The 23,299-nt window shown below is 39.3% G+C and overlaps 1 protein-coding gene across 10 annotated transcripts in view; it reads left to right on the forward strand.

The window, feature by feature from the left end:
- Positions 1-23,299, forward strand: part of LOC107217733 — a 183,510-nt gene that overhangs the window by 130,443 nt on the left and 29,768 nt on the right. For 4 of the 10 annotated variants that reach the window (XM_046730851.1, XM_015655392.2, XM_046730853.1 and 1 more), the window contains 9 exons: positions 1,168-1,348; positions 2,445-2,574; positions 3,178-4,138; positions 4,610-4,918; positions 5,008-5,771; positions 5,892-6,230; positions 10,751-11,025; positions 11,110-11,423; positions 22,977-23,036. In XM_046730851.1, coding sequence (XP_046586807.1) covers positions 1,168-1,348; positions 2,445-2,574; positions 3,178-4,138; positions 4,610-4,918; positions 5,008-5,771; positions 5,892-6,230; positions 10,751-11,025; positions 11,110-11,423; positions 22,977-23,036 — 3,333 coding nt within the window. Of the gene's footprint in view, positions 1-1,167; positions 1,349-2,444; positions 2,575-3,177; positions 4,139-4,609; positions 4,919-5,007; positions 5,772-5,891; positions 6,231-10,750; positions 11,026-11,109; positions 11,424-13,835; positions 15,451-22,976; positions 23,037-23,299 lie in introns of those variants that run through there. The other 6 variants (XM_046730855.1, XM_015655384.2, XM_046730856.1 and 3 more) reach the window with 4 other exon arrangements.

A 23,299-nucleotide genomic window follows, 5' to 3' on the forward strand; every position in this document is an offset into this window, starting at 1 on the left:
TAGTTTTTTACCTTTCTTTTACCATTCCACATTCGCGCGAACAAGGTCAGCTTGTATGTGTCGAATCTTGAATCGGTACTTCATACTTTTTGATATGAAATTATTCACGTAGAAGGGTGTACATTGGAAAACGTGCGATACCATGAATATTCGAAGGGTGTTGAAAATAACGCAACAACTCGCAACGAATGATGGAGAAATTTTTATGCATATTCTCAAGTAGTACTTTGGCTTTATTTCACTGTCTGTCTTTTTCTCCCTCCCTGTCTTTCTCTCTCTGCGATTAACCTGGAACGAATACTTTTCATATTATACGTGTAAAGTTTGATCGTAAATAATTTATTTATTCCACTAAGACTTTACAAATACGAGAGAGAATTGAGAAGGATCTGTCATATCGTTGTATTTATTAATGTCAATACGACACATCGAGGTGAACGATTTATAATAATTACAACGATAACAACCGTAGATCCGGTACATGATAAAGATTTTACTGCTCTAAGATCAGAAGCTATCGGAAAATGAAAAATTCTTGCCTTACCCTTGACAGTCTTGTATTCCAAATCTACCACATTCTTCTTTTCTCTAAACGCGATGTGAACAATGTGATATTTCAGGAAAAGAACTCACTTCTAACGTTTTGTTGCTACACCATTATTGTTGAAAACAAATTTCAAATTGTTGTGCAAAATCATTTCAATGGTATGTTTGCCTGGTTTATAATAGATCTTGACGTATAATTTCATTTAGTCTAAAATGAATTTTTTTTTTCCTCACGGTTTGTTTGTCAAGATCTTCTTGGAAGTTTTCATTTTCACTGACGATGAGATAAATTGGAAAGAAAAGAAAAGTCGTCAACATTCAGTCGATATTGCAAAGAAAAAACTGTTTCGAGCTCTTCTAGAACAAAAAAAAAAAAAAAAAAAAGTAAAAAAAATTGTCTTTCCTCGGGCTTGCAAATTAGTGTGTAAAACATATACCTACGTATGCTTTATAATTGCTTGCTTGTAATCACGACTCCGTAAAGAATTATCTCCAACAGCACGTTAAACGCAATGCGATTATATATAATAATAATAATAGTAATAATAATGTGTTATTAGAGAAATTTCTCTAGTTAACCTATATATTAATTGTAACCGGATTGTATACCTATGGAAACAGGGCATCAGTCCGAGGACGACGGGTACATGAGTATGAATGGACGAAAGGCGAAAATGGCACTTGTAGCACTGCGTCCGGTTCCGGACTGCCCTGAACCACAGGACAACGGGGAATCGTTCGTTTCCGAATTTCCTCCACCACCGGAGGAAGCTGAACGTCTCATATCGACTCTACTTCCGATGTAAGTTCAAATTCTGCTGCTCGATCCTCTTTCCACTTTAAACGCCGAGAGTCAAGTCCGTCGGAAGTGTCCCCTTTCGTTATTTCCTTATTTCAATTACGCAAAAGAGACGCTGCCGGGAGCACTTTTCTTTTTACACGAGATTTACATGCGAACGGTGTAAATTTGGCAGAGACGAAATCGTGCTTTTGTCGAATGCTCTTTCATTGTCAGATCACAGAATCGTGACTTGTAAATAATATTCGATGCTAGTTACTCGCTTGCGATATTATAACACCGATAGAACGAGTCTGGGTAACTTTTTTCTACCACTTCGCGGTGTTGAATCGGAACAAATTATTCCTTGCCGCATGAAATTTTGCGATACATATTCTGCTTCTGTATAAGTTTCAGGGTATTGATTGTCTCTCTGCCGGGAAAAGCGTGCGTCTGCGGTTACTCGAGTTTCGAGGATGTTGGATTATTCATATACAAAACCACCGCGTATAGTGGAGATACCGTGATGCCGTAATCCATCAATTATTAATCCAAAGCTCATCGATTTCTTATGTACCAGAAAACTTGAACGTCAGCGTCGTATCGACTCTGCAAAAAATTTTGACGCGTGAAGGGGATGTTCATCCGACGAAACTTTGATATCCCGATAATTTCTACTTCGATTATATTTCTCATCGTGTATTTATAGCGACCGAAAACTTTGCTCTCTTATATCCTTCTGATAAGTTTTTCGCTCGAACGAAATTCTATATTTGGAAGCGGGTAGGCATGTAACGTTTATTCACTTGAATAATCTTTCCTGAAAATTTAAAAAGAAACTATTTGTATTATTAATCTCAATAATAATCAATGAATATATTGTTTTTCTTCTTCTTGCCTGTACATAACTATCTACTTGTCATTATTTTAACGAAGTACGACGCGTCACGTCAAAAGAGTTTATTTTTTATTTCTTCCTAGACTCGGGTGTGTCGCGGATGTCGCTTTACACATTTCAAAGGATTTTTCTTCCCCGGCCCCTTTTCCTTTCTTAAATTTTTTTTTTTGTCGCATACCTAGCTAGATTTTCATGCCGCGCGCGGTATTTCCATGCCCCCAGGGTTTCACCGAGTAACTCGGCAAAGAGGAACTCGCAGTCGTCTTCCCGGAAGAACGGAAGACAACAATGGATGGCTGCCATGGAAGATCACAAACGGCACGGACACGTTGCTACGACGCAAACTACTCTGGTACGTAGTAAACGCATGCAAATCTCTCCTAAAACAATCTCTTCAATCCGCAGGACTATCATCGTCATCATCATCACGCCCTCGCCAAATTCGTACCTTCAAATCCTGAAGCCGTATCTCCACTGCAGAAATCACATCTTGAATCGTTCAAACATTTGCCGAGCATTTTGATCTCTCCCTCTCTCTCTCTCTCTCTGTCTCTCTCTTGTCGTTGGAGTGAATAATAACAGTGATCATCACATCCATTGAACAAATACCTGGAGCTTGAGATCTTAATTCCTTTTAGTTACTCGCTCTTCGAGAATACGAACCGGCTACCATTAGTTTGAAATTTGAATATTCTCGTTAGCCATGTGATTGCGGTTTAGAGTGTTTAGGTGCAAGTTTGATTATTTGGAAATGTCGAATTTGACGAAAATTTAATGTCAAATTTTGACTTGGTTTATCCTTATACCACGTACCGGTCCCAGTACCAGTTTTCTTTCACATCACTTTACCGCAACTTTTTCTGCAGTTCCAACGTTTTCCTCGTTGTACGTCCTTGCGAAAGGATCATTTCAGAATGAAATTTCACTCGGTATTTGAATTTTGATATATTTTCAGCCAAAGACTCGTCACCAGCGGCCATACGGATGGGAAAACGGTATCGCGGAGCCGTTTCGTCTTGCGGAACCGCCGAGTCCGCCGAGTAAATTCGCCAGTCTTCCGTACGACGGAAAAGTGTCCTTCAACTGGATACCACCGCGGACGAATCCCGGGGCGATAGAAAAGCACCGGGAAGTGAGGCGTCGATCGTCGGAGGAGGTTCTGAACCAGCAGCTGACGAACAATCGGCACAACATCCACCACGGTAGTCAGGACAAGGACCGGGCGTCGATGTTGCGGAAACAACGACAAAACGAGATAGTGAAATCCAGCAGCGTCGAGGACAGACTTCTGATGAACCGGAACAGATCGGAAAGCGAGGCGAGACGCAGGAACAACTCGGACTCGAGCGAGGGAAGATTTTCGAGGAACTCGGAGTCCGAGAGATCCTCGATACCCAGATCAAGCTCCGTAAGCGTAGAGAGGTTCTCGGTCAGGGCGAATTGTGATTCCTCAGATTTTTCACGCGCCAATTCGACGTCCAACGAACGGTTTCACTCCGACTTCTCTATAGCCGTTGCCAGCGTAAGTTCGAACGATCACGCGTCCGTACCTACGTCGGATCCGTTTTCCATTAGGAATTTGGACTTCTCATTCTCCCTGCCAAGGGCCGAATCGGCCGGCGACGAGAGGTTCTCGGGACGGACATCGGACCGATGCTCGGATCAGGAGAGATACTCGGACATGTTCTCAACAAGGAACTCTGACTTCTCGACAAGGAATTCTACCGACTTTAGAACTCAGTCAGAGGAGGAACATTTCTCCGACGATTCGCTCGAGGAACTTTTACCACCGCCACCTCCGATCGGTAAGAGACACTCCATCGCGTGGGAGGTCTCACTCGAAGATGATCCTCTTTACGCTCCGGGGAGCACTAAGGTCGTTGGTAGAAGACGAAGAAAAAGCAGCGACGTCTCCAGTACGTAAAACCGTGATTCTACACACTTTCATTCGTCAAATGGTTACCTTCAATTTATTTATTTATTTATTACTACATACTTCCCGACGATGTCCTCTCTTATTTATTGCCTCTGTTGACGTTGAATTTTATCGCTCATTTTATCGCACTCCTCACGGCAAAGGGAAACAACCTACCATTTAGATTTGCAAATGGAATTGATCTTATTCTGTAATTTGGTACATATTATGTTTCATTACTTGCAATATTCGATTTTTAACACGTATTTGCCAATTTTGATTGTACGTTTTAAAAAATTTCCAGCGAAAATGTTATTGTTGTATGAAAACTTTGCGCATAAATGTTTATTTATGATAAACTCTATGCCCTCGCGCTCCTTGATATGCATTAAGTGTATTTTTTGTTTGTTAACGTTGGTGTTTTTCTCAGCTATTTGTTCTTTGTTCTTTACCGGAAGTTTCTTTGCTTCAGGCGTCGGATCCGCTTCTAAAATGCGTGATTTTGACGACTGGCCTGACCCACCGCTGTCAGCGACTGAGGATGATTTGGTATCACCGTATTCCGACTCTTCGACAAACGATCTCGATCAAATACGCCCGCAGGATCTTACCAAAAATGGTACTTACGTTATTAGACGAGGTCGTAAAAAGGAACGAAAACTCTTGCCCAAAACACCGACAAAAACGAAGAGTCTGTCATTTGATAACTGCGAGGAGGCTCGGCTTCCTGACGCAAAAAGATACTCCAGTACCTTCGACAACATCAAGAGTCTCCTTAAGGGTACTTACCGAGCATTTTTATCATCGTGATCATTGTTTGCCCCTTTTTCTCCTTTTTATTAACGTTCATTGTTGTTTCATTATTCATAGAAGGAAGACTGGAAGGACTGGACGAACCGCCGCCGGATTTCACACCGCCGTTACCCCCGGAATTAGTTAGGGTCGTCTCATTGCCGGTGATAAATAACGAGTCGGGAAGTCGGGCACAATTGGAAATGACCGTAGAGGAGGAGGAGACGTCGTCCGATGTATCGGACAAGGATAAATCGGAGATTAAGAAGAAATCATTGGGCGTCGGTAATTTCGGTGGTGAAATCAGACCCGTTCTGGTTACCCTGGACGCGTTGGAAACAGATCAACGGTGCAACGGTCCGGCATCCGCGATATCGATGTCGAAAAGTATGGACGCGAAAATACCGGTGAATCTACTTATTGAGGATCAGATAGTGAAGAAGGCGCTGAACGAGAATAGAAGACAGTTGGAAAAAGTTAGCGATGCTATAAAGGAAATTGAAAATGTTAGGAACAGCGAGTCGTATGAAAAGAGGCGAAGAAACGCCGCCGCTTCTTCAGACACTAAATCTAATTCGAAGCGTAACAGCTACGAGAGCAGTAACGATGATAAGAAAGTCATCGACAATCCCTTCGATAATAGACCGAGGAAACAGAATAGTTCCGATTCCGAGACGTCGAAGACTAGCTCGTCGGAAGCTGCGGAGTTCGATCGTCGAAAAACAAATGGCAGCGATGTTTACAGTGCCGGAAGACGGATCAGGCAGAATGGTAACGATCAGAAACAAATCGAGAACGTGATAGACGCCATACTCGAGGATTCCAAGAATCCTGAATTTCAGGTAAGATTTTATTACAACTCGTTACTTATATTTATTATTATTATGTTTTCACCCTCGAAGCACCTAAACCTTCGTCCTCCTCGCCCGTATGTTGCATATCAATTCTTCCTCGACACGCAGGTCAGCGTCGAAGTTCTCGAATTTCCGCCGCTTCCTCCGTCTCCGGTCGAGGAAGCCGACGAGGAGAGCTCCGACGTGGGTGTCGGTGTCGGCGTCTCGGTGACAACCAAGTCCAGCAAAACTCTCGGAAACGGTAGCAGCAGCAACAGCAGCAACAACAACATCAACAAGGCCAAGAGCCACGGTACCAAAACGGTCGACTATCGACCCAGAGTTCCTCCTCATCGCGCCGCAATCGATGCTAAGGATGGCCACGTCTCGTCCCTTAATACCAGGTCAATGGACGCCGGATTCTCCAGAGGAAGACGCACTGCCGCCGGTAGCGGATCGAGGAGAGAGGTGAGTCACGATTTCAACGCGGCGATTATTACGGTCGTGAAAAATTCACGCGGATCGATTATACAAGGTCTGGAAGTTCGCGGGAGATCGAAGTTATAAACCGAATACCGAATCCGACATAGTTTTTCGAAAATTTATACACCGATTGATTTTCTTCACCAAATCTATCAAAATTATTAATTTTTTGTGATAACAATCATATTCTTCAGCGTGGGTAATATTGAATCTAATAAACGTGACAGATGTCGCAAATTTTCGTAAAATTTATTATACCGTCATAGTTATTTATGATGAAATTGAAATTCCGATTTATCGTACGTTGTACGGGAATGGACAGAGAACAAAAATACCGAGAATTAAAGACGACGCCGAGTGAGATTTGTTTTGAAAAATAAATAAATTTATGTGTACGCACAGTTGTGTACATACCTACGTACGTACGTGTGTATGTGTAGATACCAAGGCAGAAATCATTCCTCGGCAATTTATTTTTCGTCCCCCTTGGATGTGTGACGGCGGGTATAGTCTTCCCGTACCGTATATACGACGAAGGATCCTTCTCTTGGTATCTGCCATCTAGATACAGCAACAAAACGGCCGTCTCTCCAATTCCCCGATCCACTTTTACACGCCCGAGAATATACGTGTATACATGGGAAAGGGAATAAAAAAAAAAGAGAAGAATACAAAAAAAGAGATTCGGTGCAGGAGTCTAAATCAGAAGTCGGAAGGAAAAGGGACGTTCAAAGTAGGACACTGGGAAAAAGAAAGGGGAAGAGAGATATATGTATGTATGTGCTGGCTCAAGGGAAACGTCCGCAACTGAATAAAACACATCTAAAAGATGTCGCATATATCGACCCATTCGGAAATCTAATTTTCTTTTTCTTTTTCTTATCATTCTCATTTTTCTAACGTGAAGAAAAAATCAGAATAAAAATAAACTACAAATGTCCTGGAAAGACGTTAGGAAATTCCCGTGTCGTATTAGATCGGATTTATATACCTATTTATGTACGGTATTGTTCACTAATGCACTCCCCTTCGGACTAACTTGTTTTAGGTACGAAACAAAACGCGAGTTCGATTCTATACGAGTTATGTGACAATGACCGGCTATGCATCTGACGTGAGAGAGTAGGATGCATCGTCACACAATTCGTATAGAATTTAACTCGCATTTTGATTGTTCGGGACCCCGAAAACAAGTTAGCCGGTAGGGAAATGCATTCACGAACATTATCGTGTAACATGAAATCGCATCGAAGGCTCGCGTGCTTGATTGTCTCGGGAGGGATAAAAACAGGGGGGCGGGGGATACGAGTGTGCTTGGCTGTAATGATAAATAAAACATTGCCCTGCGTCTACACGCCACCCTATCTTCTAAATTATGAATTAGCATCGTACCTCTACGATACACCCTCTACACGCATGTAATACTTATCCATGTTTCACCATCGCGTCGTCGTCGTTGCTGCTGCTGCTGCTGCTGCTGCTGTTTTGACGCGTCTGTTGTCTTCATTTTTCGCGTATAAAGAGATATAAAAGTGCAGTATAAATATCTCCGAGAGTAATCTTCAGAGTTTTTACGCTTATATTGAAGCATTTTATTGATTCGTCGAATAAAAATTTTCCAATGAAAAGAATAAAAAAAGAAAAAAACCCCGACTTCTTGGGGGTATAATGTTGAAACTGTTCAGGAACTCGAGGTACAAGTTTAATCCCGAGATTTGGGAAACTCGATTAAATATCTCTTGAAGTTTGTTTTATAGATTGATGGAATTATTGAGTAATCTATCAAATTCATATCGTTTATCGTGGGGGTAAACTTGAGCGGATTTTATACGTGTACGGGTGAGATATATAAGTAGATATAGATTGCGCCGAAAGAAAATTAAATAGATTGAATATCTCTCTCTCTCTCTCTGTACACATATAGGTATGTACGTAAAGAGATCGTCGTACTCGTACGTACCTTCGAATCAAATTAACAAAGATAAACTTTTATTATACAATTCTCATTATACCTATTCCACTTTACCTTTTTGCTAAACTTTTATCCTTGTCTACCCTTTTGTATAGTATGTATTGAAAGGTATAAAAGCTTTCGTAAGTTCGTTAAAATGGCTCGTTTCATTTGTAGTAAATTATTATTGTTGTTATTATTATTATTATAACTAATATATCCAATGAAATGAAACGTAGGAGATTTCGGGAGAGCAAATTGGAACAAAGAATAAAATCGTTCTATAGGTTGTTCATTGATTATCCATACTGCGACGAATACCAAATCGAGTGATTGGTTATATTGAAAAGTTTAACAGCTCTACAATAAGTTTTTTTTATTTCGGCGCACATTGTTTCTTTCTTTTTCATTTCTTTTTACCCGTTCAATATTATATTTTTCACTTTTATGAGCGCCCAAAACGTTTACCTTAGAAAAAACTTATGTAACGGGAAACGGAGTTACATTTTCTCTTTCGATGTCTGGAAAAGTTGCCAGTGATATTTGACTTGCGATATTTACCTTGTAGTTTATTCAAGGGTATAAAGGTATAAATTTATATTTCGATATCGCGTTGCAGATTAGTTAGAAGATGTGAAAGTAATATTGACTCAGTTTTGACATATGAGTTGTTGAAAATACAATTATTAGCTACATGTAGAAGTCTAATATTGTATCGTTCATTACACACGGAAAACATTTGAGAAAAAGGAAACAGAAAAATGTTCTCTTGGTTGGAGTTAAATCGATTTCAAAATTTGGCGTACTTATTATACGTTACCTTGCTATGGAAATGCGGATTTTTCCTACTTCTGAAAATTTTTCAAGTAAGAATAAAACCTCCGTGAGAATTTTGTTGGTCTTTTACGATTTACCGCCCGATTAAGCCATTTCATATGATAATTTACGAGTGTGCAAAAAAGAAAAAGAAAACAAATTCACGCGTAAGAGCGCGTTTCAACATATAGAATTCGTATACTGTATCTCTTTCTCAAAGAGAGATATCATACGCACAGAAATAACATCTGTTGATTTCAGTGAAACGTGAAGCATCGAGGAAACGGGAGGGAAAAAAAAAGGATAAAAGCTCTGCACATGGTAGTTCAATTGAAATGGAAAGAATATTGAAAAACGATGTAAAAAATAGGTTGACTATACTCGACCTCTGCACCTCCACACACACTCACGCACTCGTGCAAATAATACATCACCATCCATTATAACCATACATAATCGATATTGATGCACGTACCGACTACCGACGGCGATGGTAGTGCTGCACCTATTTCATTCGCAATATCGGATATTGCAAAGAGCTCGGTTAACATTTTTAATCCAATAATGGAAGTTACGCTTACGTCAAGGCGCGGCGAAGCTTTTCCCGTACCAAATTCGTACTAACTTGATGTTAAACCAACCGAGCGAGCGAACGATCTATACGCACAGCCATACTTGTACGCAGAAACGGAAAGCCGTCCGAGCTGGGGAAAACTTTGCCAAAATGAAACTGATATACGTATATATACGTAATATATACATATACGTATTACACACATTGAATAGCCCATTGACCATACGCGCAACGTGCAGTGTATACGGTAGAAATCCATTTCTGCACCCCGCGTATAAAGAGGAAGAGCAATGATACGCCCGGGCATGTATAGCTGTAATACTGTCATCTGTGGAGGATTTTCCTGGCTTATCCGCGTGAAGTATGGCTCTATTTTTCTAATTTTAATGGCAACGTAAAGGTGGGGATTGCCTTGCCGCGAATAGCGAGTAATGTAGGCACGTGAATAAAGATATACAAATATACTGTACATTATGCGAAATGATGCGGACGAATAAATAAACCGAAGAGAGGAAAATCTCGTGTTAAAAACCGATAGTTTAAACTGTCGCAGATTTACAGAAAGAGGTTGTATCAGCCACTATACTGCAGGGCTTACATTAAACCGGCTTCGTGGCTCAGAACCTCTAGCCAGAGTTTGTCGATAGTTGAAGCCGCACCGCTGTGCATTTCCACCGAGTTATTTCACTTGGAAAATCGACTCGAATCGAGTACACCTTTTTCTCCGTCCAAAAGATAACTTGTGGATTTCTCTACTTTTTTACCTTCGAACTGATCTCGTGACTATATTATCATTATTACCATCATTCAAAAATTTATTCGTTGAGATTTGTTGGAAAATTCGAAATTTTGGAGTAATTGTTGTACTCATCGAATAAGAATCTTCAAGTCTGTTTTCACTATTCTAACTTAATAATTATCTCGTCGACGTCATTACCGAGATTATACTGGTGTGAGTAATTTAAGTAAATCAGTATTAACTACCGTGAAAAATAGTATTAGAATCGGGGACGAATTTAGAATGATTGAGACTTATTCTTTCTTGCCGGTTCGATCGAATTTATCTTGCGAATGGAAGAAAATAAGCGCAACGAAGATACGAAAGATGACTTGCTCGATATTTTCTCCACTAATTTCCGTCCTTTTCTTTCTTTCTTTACGAAGGTTCCTGTGGAGCGGAGAACTCTGCCCACCGATTTGCCGGGTCCGTCGAGGCGGAGACCCTTTGCAAAGTGGCATTCACCGTCCGCGGAACCGTCTTGTCCTTCCCCGAGTGCCGGAACGACGGTTTCCGGTATGCAGACGTCGTGCTCCCTCCCGGAAACTCCGGTTTTCGCCAGAGGCAGCGACATTCCTCGGACTCCGCAGCACGCCGGAAACCCTGGGCAACAAACGCGTCGTCAGCCCGGATGGTACGCCCCAACGACCGCGACTACTGGGTGAGATGCGGAAAAATTCGAAGATTTTGACTATATTTACGACGCAGAGGTGAGCTAAATTTCATTGGGGAATTCGATTCTAAGGTACAGGAGAAACAACGTTGGCCTCGAACAGGCCATAATCGGTACGGAGCTGCTGAGACTGGCCGGAGGACCGAACAGAGGCTGGTATCCTACGAGGAAGGGAAATCAGCCGCGACCCGCGTCCATCGAGCATCTCGAAAGGCTGAACAACCTCTACGACGCTCGTTTGCCGGGTGGTGGAGAACAGCAGAGGAAGCCTCTTACTCTGCCGACGAACATTACGCCAAATAAATACTTCGGCCAAAGTAAGCACAGCTCTGCCTCCAGCACCCGCGAAGCTTTACGGAGGGTCACTAGCTTGCTCATCAAGAAAGGTAAGCGCCGATATTTGTGCGCTCTTCAAAGTTATACGGAAAGAAACAAAGAAGATTTACGAACATCATATCGATTTCTTTTTATACTTGTATACGTTGCAAATATTCAACGGGAGTCGAAGAGTATAAAGTAATATTTGAACTTCGCGACTCGTGTCTACTATCTGATACTCAATATTATTTTAGACGTTACGACTTGTTCTCGCTTGTATCGCTTTATCCGGAAATTGTTCAAACATCGGAGAGCTATGCTTTTACATGGCGATCATTTTACACCCGCCACATTGAACCACAGTTTCTGAAATTTTCAACTTCTCGTCGGTGAGCATTTCAAAAATTCAATACCGCTGATATGTTTTCGTTGAAAAAAACTCACCGTGAGTTCGTGAACCTTTTCCTGTTTCAATAAAATCACAGGATTTGTTTAACTTCGAATTCCCTTAATTTACATGAAACTTTATTCAAGTTTACAGAATTGCGTCTGATCTTTTTTGATCTACGAATCGCGTCGACGGTTGATTAAATTCTTCAGAATCTTACAAGTATTGATATTGAAACTTCAATTTTCGAGGATTTTACTACCAATCCTCAGAGATTTCTAGTATTTTTCTGGATTTATCAAGGCTTCCTCCTTGATTTAATATTTTATTCAAATACCACTGTATTCCGACGAATTTTAAGACTATAGTTATTCCTAAACTATTGTAAATTCTCAGTCTGAATCAGCGTATCCATTTTCCGTCACAAGAAGAAAAAAGAAGCAAAAAATGAAAAAGAAAACGAACTGCACAAAGAAAATCAGAAACTTTTTCTCAATATATGGGTTAGAATAAATTTTTGAACTCTTTCCCAACACAGGAAAAGCGAAGAAATTATTTACACATCTACGCTATTATTGAGTGTCTCGTTCGTTCGTTCGTTTATTCGTTCGTTCAATTCTTATATCACGACGTTGAGGAAATTCGTACAGGGTGAAATGTATCAGTTTTCCGCTAATCGATATTTCGCAATACTGAACCGTAAGCGAGATACTTGAATGTCATACAATCATTTCTTACGACACCAGAGTCAGTTCGGGACCTGAATTCATTTGGAAATTGTATAACATTCACAAGCTCTCGAAGAGATACGAGTATGAAGAAAAAAACTTACCAACACTTCTTTTTTAATAGGTAATCATTGGGTATTTCGTATGGGATTCTTACTTACGAAACAAAAGTAATTCTGTAATATCTCGAAACATTAAGATTTTTTCAATCAGCGCTTTCCTCTTTACTTCATATTTTCCATATGAACATTCAATTCCGCGAAATAAATTGACCCTGACGAAATTCCAGCCGTCACATATCGATTCCAACTATAAATTGTTTCTTTGCGTGTATGCGCGTGTGCTTTTTTTTCTCTTTCCGACCATTTTCAAATCGTAATGTAAATTCTTGACAATGAGTAAAAACAAATAAGTCTATCTCGCTATCTCCTATGTGACCTTTCGTGGCATAATCTTACTTTACGTATACGGATATGTAGGCATATGCATAGTATACATAACTGTACTAATTCTTCACTCATTTAACTATCAGTAAACAAATAAGAACTTTCGCCTCCCATGATAATGAGCTAACAACATCTATGACAGGCCTCTTCTCACTTTCAATTTGAACCAAGGTTCTGCATCAGTAATCGGACCAGTTACTCACAAATTTACTGCATGAAGCTTTATTACACCGATTATAAGTTCGGGACTACTTACGACGCTACAGCATTTCTACATTATTTTTTGCAACTTTCTATCCTATAAAATTTCTGACAGTTTCACCTCTACTAAGTTTTCTAGCTATCATGACCTCTGATTATTCAGTAAGTTTCCCCTCCTTTTTCTTTCTGTATTTACAATGAAAGGAAATTTCGCTCGGTCTCGGGACTTTGCATGCTAAAAGTAAAATTTTTGGTAAAAGTGAGTGAAGATTAATAACTTGATGGTTATTTTTCTTGAAAAGAGATTCACAGCGGAAGAAGGCCTTTCGAATTATATTTAAATCTTATGAAGTAATGACGATAATAATTCCTTACTTGCCGCATGTGTTTTTTTCTTTTCAATTATCAACAATAGATGTCTACAAGAATGATGTAACAATCTTTTTTATCGACAGTAGCTCGTAGAATGAACTCAATGATCTGACTTATCACCGTACTACGAATCTACCTGAAACTACTCTGGGCCACAAGTTTTCAGTCGGTATTTCAACGATCTACCCACACGTCCTTCTTACCTTTTTCACTACTCATTAATCGTTGCTAATTAGATTTAGGTTATCACCCTTTGCAACGCTTAACACGTCGCTTCGACTTTTGTCATCTAATCCCCCGCATGACGCATAATTCCTATACTAGGAATGTCTAACTTGTATGCAGTTATCGTGACGTCAGTGTGAAATTATCACCACCGTCGGGTGGCGACATCTGGACGATCGTTTGTTGAACTAACCTCCGCTGACCGTGAGCGACCTTGAAACAGCGACAGCGGACAAGGACTCTTTCGCAGTATGCTGCTGCCGAGGGTCTCTCGCCGTACGATGGAATTAATTTTATCTCGAAGCAAACGAAAAGGAAGAAAACACGAGAGAGTAGACGAGAAAAATAAGTACTTGACGCGTCGTCGTAGAGAAGTAAAAAAAAATAAATAAATAAAAACGGATAAAAAACAGAAAGGGAAAGAAAAACGCGTGGTCCCGTGGAACGGGTGGAAGTTAACACATCCTGACGAGAGCCTGCCGCGGTAGAAAAATGTTGGGAATGTTTTTTATCGTTGTACGTTTAAAAGTATCTACAACGGTTTTATGGTTCCTGAGGTATCCATTGAACACAAGCCATACGCTGTGTAAATAACTGTCCTTTTCTCGTCGACGAGAATTGGTATTGGTATGGTATATTGTATTTTAATGGTACCTCCGTTACTCTTGCATGCCAAGGTACTCACTCCCCGTGTGTATGCGTATTATACTTTGCGCAAGTACCGACTTGACGACGACTTCGGCGAATAGCGGCACTCAAGTTGAAATACCGGTATATTTGTTGGTCGTCGGATGGAAAAAAAAGCTACGAAGTAGAAGCACAAAAAAAGAAAAAGCAGAAAAAACAACACACGAACCTGTGTTTTGAAACGACTTTAGAAATATTGACAACATCTTACGTTAGATTGTGTGTATGAATATACCTATGTCGTATGTACTCATGTGCAAATCAAGGTTTTTGAACCTAGTTCGAAGCAATACGCATCGTGCTTTTTTATCTTTGTATTTGATTTGTTATTTCCGTTATTTTTTCCCCCAATATAACTGTGGCTACGTGTATAATCACGAGAAAAAAAAAGTAAAGTTTGACAATAATTTATAGAAATGTATATTGTGGGTTTTTCTGCTTCCATTTTGATTTGAAGATTTTTTGAATTCGTTAGATTCTTGGCTCGTTTGATCGACAAACCTAACGAATCGTATACAAATGTGTAACGTGTAACGTAAGGGGTATTTTTGTTCGTGTACAAAAATCGCCGAAAGACGAGTCCCTACGGATTAGTAGCAATAAAATTTACGTCGCGAAGAATAGACGGAGGATTCTCTGTGTCTCTTTTGTACTATCGATATGTAGATTTATACCGTTCGCCGCTGCACTATGTATCGTATCGTATTGTCTTATTATATACATAATTGTTCGTACGAACAATATTTTTCAACCACACAATGCGCTTGTCTTATCAACGTTTTATTTATAGAATGTCAGAACGATATCTAATACTCGCTCTCGAAACTTGCCATCTTGCGGTCACCTACGGACACATCATAATTTTAGTTTTTCTTTTTTTTCTCTTTCTTTCTCTAATCTTCGATTTGTTCATTTATTTCTTTTTAATTCGCGGCAATCGATCAACACCTCCGGACAATGGATTAACTGATCTGAAACGATATCTTTTATTTTTTATTTTCGTAAGGCACGTCATTGATTTCTCCAAATTTCAATCATTTTTGTTACTTGAGTATTGTTAGAAGCATTAACGTTATGCATTATATACGTTTAACGTACTTGTAACTTGACTGTAATCAGTTTGCAGACAAATCAAATATATCATTAAATATAATAGATATATGATATATCTATATTGTTATTTTCTTTGTGTGGAAAACACAAACAAGAGATTCGGGCTCTCTATAAAGCTTATTCTATATACCATGTCATTTCCCTATCAACAGTCATTTTCATTTTCTCTGAAAACCATTCTCGGTCAACTATTAGCGCCGATTAAAGACGACATTATAACGAACTTCGGAGCGTTAACGTCCCAATTAATATTCGATATTCTTCCCTTCCCTAACGCATTTATTCATTTATCATCTACATGTATTCGTCCATGTCTTTTTGCCCTTCGGACATCCGTTTTACGACAACAGGTGACGGCTTGGCGTAGTTCACGATGCTCCGGGCGTCGCGACGCCTCCGGCGCGGCGTCTCCAACGTCACGGGCTAGGTTCTCCCGCGTTGTACGTGATATCGATTCTCGGAACTCGCGTTGTACGTACATACACGCACACGCATGCGTCCACGCGTTTTACCCGCAATCGACACACGCGGACGTTTCCTGCATGCATTAATATGTCTCCTTGTTCGCGCCGTACGACGCTTACATGCAGCAGACGTTAAAACGACGAAATGCAGGCGACAAGGCTGTCCGTGCCGTCTGTGCTGACCGATTCTCGCTTTTGCGCGTTCATTCGGAGACTCGATTTCAAACTCACAATCTTTCTCGAGGATTCCAACTCTCGACGAATACTCGGTGCTCAGATGTCTACGGATACGCAGGGATTTTCCAAGCGAAATGTACGTTATATACCGGAGGTTTCTTGGAGAGAGGCAAGGATAAGCCTGGATATCGTTCTTTTCAAGTATCTGTCCTGCTACTGCGCACTTTGTACCCTACCGAAAACCGATTTAATATGGCACGTGAATGTAGAAAGTACGTGTCATACAGAGTCCGGAATACGAAGGCTTTTACAAATACTGAGCTACAAGCTGGTTTGAAGATTATCAACAATTTTGTCTTTATCGTGAAAATGATATGACATTTTTCACGAAATCGAAATCATCAATTAACTAACGCGACACTTTGATTTTTACGTATTGCCGAACGCTTTAATGCATCGATGTTTTTTTTCAACATGGAAAATTTCCTTCGAAGGCTTTGTTCGATATGAAATTTTTTCACCTCGACGAGGGTAATCGAAGAATTGTACACTTTTTCACCAATCATAAGAATCTTTTTTCAACAGTGTGCACGAGACAAAAATCAAATCTCGCGTCAGTGTCAACGGGGGTATACGTACATCTGACGGAGAATTAATTTCAATGAAATTGAAATTTACATAAGGGCGTGGGAAATGATTGAAATGATTTTTACAAATCGTTTTGCACTTTGTTCGAGCGTATAACGCGTGCCTGCAGACGCATGATGCACGTGTTTATCATACGTATAACGTTAACCTCCTCGTCTCGATGCGAATAACATCAATTGCAAATAGTTTGTTCTTGTCGGCGGCGAGAGGTGAACGTTTACATATGACGCGATATATGTGCCGCAGCCGTTCACTCCTCGATAAGGCTGACCAGTGCCCGCCGGTTATAAGAACCTCGTATACGTGTTGTACACGGCCAGGAGATGCAATCGTCGTTTACCACCAGTTTACGTCTCCGCGATTCTCACACTCTCGTACTTACGTCTGTAAGTTTACAGTTATACGCAGTCTGGACCGATCAGACGACGTTAAATTATCACGCGTAAATGGGAATGTACTATCGGTCCTGAACCATGTGCGGCTTCTGATGGAAAATTATTATTTTGTGAAACACCGGAATCTTCGGAGTAAATGACGAGAACGAAACTTCCTGAAATCGTACAGATTTATTCACAGTTTGGACAACTCTGTGTAATAGAGATAAGGATTTTTGTAGAATTCATTAGCGTCCCGAAACCATGTCCAGGAATCGTCGAGAACAAACAATAATGTTTCGAAATGATTCGACTCGTGACTAACGTTTAATCAGTTAGCTGTTAAACACTGACGATTATCTGACAACTTATCTCTTACCGTATTTTTTTTTTAACGAGTTTCCGTTATTCTACGGACAGCGATTAGAGTTTTGAACGATATATAGTGTATGAAGCAAGGGGGCGTTTCCGACCTGCGGCGATGACTTGGAAAATTGAAAAACATTCAAATATGTACGGACGGTACACTGACAGAAATTTTTAGTTCCGGTTACCGCTCAGTCCTTGACTATTTTTATTTCTTACCACAATTGAAAAATATTGTTCTAGGTACAAAATGAAAATTAGTTTCGTAGCTGTTACCGGAAAGTCTAGTATCCGTTACTATTCTTTCTCATTACGATCGCTGTTGCTATATTTTCTTGCAACCGTTGCGAAAATTTTATGCTTTTGCAATAATAAATTGACGTTAGAGCCTTATTTAACTAAAAAAGTAGAGTAAGCCACAAAAACGGATTTTGCGTTGCAATTACCGAATAAGGATCAACGATAGCGCAAAATGGTTAGGCGTACCTCGTTTTTCGTAATTCTAGAATTTTTCTAGTTACTATAGCAAATGAAATTTTTCTCAGTGCAGTTGTGACGAAGAGTTAGTGAAAAGTAAAAATCTGAGAAAACCATTTACTACTGATACTTTCACATGAGAAATTTGCGTGTCTTCGCTCGATTAAAATCTACCAAAATGGGCGGATTTTTGTTAAACGCACATGTTCGTGTATCAGCGACATTATAATGGTAATTACGGGTTTTCGAGTTGCGTTGAATCCGCGCGCCGTGCACACTCTTGGAGATTTTTAATTCCTCTAACTCTCTATCTTGAAATCGATCAATTTATCATGGCTTCAAAGGATCTGCTTACTTTGGCACATAACACATACTTATAAGCATAACGTGTTCACCGACCTTGTCCTTCTTTCGAACCGTGAACCAGTGACGCTGATACTTACTGTTCCACTTTGAACACGTACATAAATACACATTATCACACATCACCTGCCGCCGTTCCTATTTCACTCAGCTGAATGAATCAAATTCGGTCAATTCTTTCGACAAAATTCTTCGCTACGTTTTAAGGAGGTCGAGTTTTGCTCCGAGCACACTTTCTATAAGTGAAGCATTTTTAAATCTTTCTTTTCAACTGCACGCAATCTCGTATCAAAGTTAAATCGAGGAAGACAAAAAGAGAAATATATAATTTTCGACACGGGACAAAATTCTTCTATACTTGAATTTTATCGAAAATAATTTGACACGGGGTAATTAAGTGGAAGATAAAATCATGATTTCACGTTTCTTTCCTTCGGCATAACCCATCGAACGTATACATGTACGTCTGCGATACGCTATAACGATTTCGAGCAGTGAGAATTTCAATATTTCCCTACTTTTTGATGGCACCCTTATTCTAAGGGCGAACCACACCCTCTGGTGGTTGAGCTGCCGGGTTAAATCTTATTGATTTGCGTCGAGGGCAACAGGAGCCCCAGCAGCCCTTGGGTGGCGTTAAGGTTTCGCCGAACCCTCGACGTAAATAAAACATAGGTATTTTTATTTCTCCAACGATCCGTAAGGATGTCTGTAGAAAATTCACCGTGTTGAATCGAAAATAGTGTTCTTTTTTTTTTTTTTTTTTATCTCATATTTATTCATAATACTATACGATTAATGGTGAAAGTATCGCAGGAAGTTGGAAATTCGTGCATGTCGTCGGTCGATTAAATCGTTAACTTCCCAAATCGCTGCATGATCATTTAAATACTTGTATTATTGTTAGTGTTTTTATTATACACAACGGATGAACGAAGCGTGCAGCAAGATGTAGAAATTCGTTTTTACACGGCTCCAGGGATTTGAATAAAGTTCCTCCGGAAGAAGTTTCGGGGCAGCTTCGTTGTCGAATCTATGAATAGAGGTGAGGTCGAGAGTATAACGTAATGGTACGACTTCGAAATCCCGTGTTTCTACCGTAATCTAAAAATATTTGTATTATACGTATACGTATACATATATAATTCGGCAGAGTCTGCTTTGTGGCAGAGCCGCGTATAGTTTCTCGATTCACGACAAACATCGATTTATATACCCCTTTTTTGTATTAACTGTGATATAATTGTAATTTCTGCCCACTTGGAAATTCGAAAAAAGAAAAACCGGTCATAGAAATATTGTAGTAACGCGAAGAGTTTACTACCGTGTTGTATTCTCGGCTATAGTAGAGTCCTTGGCCTAAAACAATCTCTTTCCACATCTATACTAATGACTTGACAGAAATGGTTCGGTTTCGCGATATCCGCAGCTATGCACACAGGTATATATGTATATGTATGCGTATGTACACATAAATAGGTATGCAAGTTAGAGACATTCGAATATAGCTGCGGGGCTTTCCGTTTTAAACTGACAATGATTCAGTCATTCGGTCAATCATTTCCTTCCAAATTAGGCGAATTTCGTTACCGCAGTTGTGCAATGGGTGTGAAATTTTTTTTCAATTTCCCCATCACGCTCAAATTCAAATAATTCGATTTCTTAACCGTTGAAATCAGGCAGGAAAAACGCAGTTTTTCCATTTCTATATAACGTACCTTTTATCCGTAATTATCTGCAGTAAGCGATAAACTAGATCGAATTTTACAACGATTATATATTAGGTTTACTTTTTGATTGATTTTTTACTTTCTAAAATATGCTTCTGTATTCTTGAAATACAATTTAAATTACAGCACGAACGAATTGAAATACTTTTTTACCTTGACTCGTAAAAGCAGCTCTCTACATTCAATTCCAAAATCCGATATTCGAATCAAAAGTTTTACCGATCAAGACTTTAGTTTTTTCTTCAACGATCAACGGACTGTGAACACACATAGTCATACTTATGGCGGATGAATGTTACTCGGTATACTTCCATAAAACGTTATGTAGGTAATCGGGTAGACCGGTATTTGTAACTGAAACGATTCCATCATTCGTGTACGATATACGTATATACCTGTATATATGTACCCCGGTTGTATGTGTATATCTCTATACCTGTTGCAGTCTATGATTCGTGCTAGTTAAACATCAAGAATTATGAATCTCCGAATATATTATTGAACACAAGTTAATCGTAAGGTTGAAAAATTATTTCAACGAACCGTTTAACGCCGAAAGAAAGAACCGATCCGGAATGCATTTTCTCTTCGTTATTTCATACTTATGGAATTTCTTTCGAATTTGCCAAATTCTCTCCCTTTTTACCGATCATCAATCAATCAAATGTTCCCTGCATTGCACTTTTCGTCGATTCGATATCACGTCGGGGAAAATACATGTAATATCGATGGAAAATTAATGGCTTTACAATTGACGGTCAACGTTTTAGCGTGTGAGATCGAAAGGTGCTTATTAGCATTTAATCGAACGACTGACTGCAAACTGCCGGGCGATGACCTAACAATAAGCCAAGGTATACAAACAAGATGAGATTGTGAAAAAATTCAGAAAATTAGCAGATAATTTTTTTCTTACGATATATTAAAAATAATGTTTGAAAAACTGTCATCGTTAATCGCATGACTGTGTAATATCGTCTGCTTCTATTGATGTTTTAACGTTTGGATAACGACATTTTATCAATTATCTACTTTTCTTATCATTCCGTATACAATTACTGGTCGTGTTGTTGTTGTAATTTCGTTATACAAGTGTACTTCCCCGAATACACCGGATGCTAAGTTTCTAGTACATATATTATTCTCAGTTGATGCATCGTCCCGCGATAGAGCGGAAATAACGATAACTTAGCGTATTCAAAACTGCTGTGATTCATTTTTCAAAGCTATAACACGATAATTAAGATGCGGAAAGAGATGAAAAAGGACTTGTTATAATTTCGTACTAGCTGAAAATCGTCAGGCTCTTACGTATATTGGAAAATAATTCGTTTACTGGCGGGTAAAAAAAAATGTAAATGGTTACATCTGCGGAGAAAGAAATAAGACAAAAAAAAAACAAAAAACAAAGTTAAAAGCGAAGAACGAATAGCGGCGACAAATTGGTCAACTATAATACGGTTAATTAAGATTACACGAATTAAACTACGTCCAATCATTGTCCTATTAAACAGCAGTATCGCTTGCCAAGTTGGCGAACGACAAAAAAAAAAGAAAAAAAGAAAATAAAAATAAATAAATGAATCAAGTATCAGCATCTCATTTTCAAAAAATTCTCCGACATACCAGATCCGTAACATTCTAAAATTGGACATCCAAAAATATCGACTCGGGTATAAATATGACGAACATCCTTATCTTTTTCTCGTTTAAATACTTGATTTAGATTTCGTCTACGTATATAAAGCTGCAATTGAAATGAAATTTCGTCGCCTCAAATCAATATGCACAATGTGTACATGCCTGTGTGTACACATTTATAATATACATCATATATATATATATATACACACACGCTTCAATACAGTAATCGGTAACGCGGTGACGCCTGATCGTCTGTTGCGTGTTCTCGTTTAGACGCATTTTTACATGTTTTCTTTCTTACCGTTATCAGTTGAGGTTATACATGTATGTCATACGCGCGTCGCACTCATACGTCATGCGTACACATGTTCATAAATAATTACACTTTGGTGTTGCTATCAGAGTCGGGGGGACGCGCTGCCAGCTTCCGCGAGACGCTTTAGCTGAGGCAGCTCTCTGATATGATAAAAACAAGCCAGTGTTTTGTTGCACGTTTTGTACATACGTAACTTTGTGTACATACGACTATACGCGGTTGAAAAAATTAACGCAGAACCGTTCCGGAAAACAACAAACAGCGACAAAATATGAATTGCCCCGATTGTTGAGTCAGATCGCCGTAGAGTTTCGCCAAAGTTCAATACTTGGACTCGATAAACGTTCGGGCGTAAAAATGTAATCTTTGAAAACCGGAACGTCTGTATGTGAAGATAACGAAGAGTAACGATTAACCGACGATTAGATATAATTCATATACATACCTTAATCGGGCGAAAAGCTGATCCTTATCGCCGGACCCCGAGTCTAATCTTTTTACTCCTTCTTATCCGTCTGTTTTTATTTCATTTTATTCTCTCCTTATTATTATTTACTCATTCGTTTATATATAGGTATACAGTTCGTAGATATATGTATAACGTTATCGAGAGTGCGGCAGAATTACCATCTAATGCAGTGATTTTCATATTATTCTTTTTTTCTCTCTCTTGTTCTTATCGCTTCTTTCAGTCAAGGTTCTTCTCTCCTTCGCATACTGTCTAATAATAAAATTGCATTGCTCGATTTCAACTATCTCTAATAACCATAAGCTAACATTCTATCACGTAACAAAAGAAAAGTTTATATAGTTTTCTTTGAATGGAAGGAAGAAAAAAAAAATTGAAAAAAGTAACAAGTATTACAGAACAACACGACGTTTCTTTCTCTTCGATGTTACAGGAGGTAACAGCAAGGACAACAAGGTAGCCAAGGATATCTCACCGTCGGGACATTATCCTGGTAAGTTTAAGTTTAATATGGATTCATTTGATAAGACACGCCCGGTTACTGCAGGACGGAAAAAAACCATTATGAATTTATGCACTGCGTCGGAAATTATTATCGCTACTTCGTAACACTATATATATGCATATGTGCGCGTGTGCGTGTTTGTATAAAGGTGACTGTGCGGTGCCTTGAGAATTTCCTGTGATAATATTAGTATTTTTAGTCCAGTGCACCCCAGAGAGAGAACGAGAATCAACCTAATATATTATATGTAT

Source organism: Neodiprion lecontei, chromosome 2 (assembly GCF_021901455.1).
Source record: "Neodiprion lecontei isolate iyNeoLeco1 chromosome 2, iyNeoLeco1.1, whole genome shotgun sequence".
NCBI lineage: Eukaryota > Metazoa > Arthropoda > Insecta > Hymenoptera > Diprionidae > Neodiprion > Neodiprion lecontei.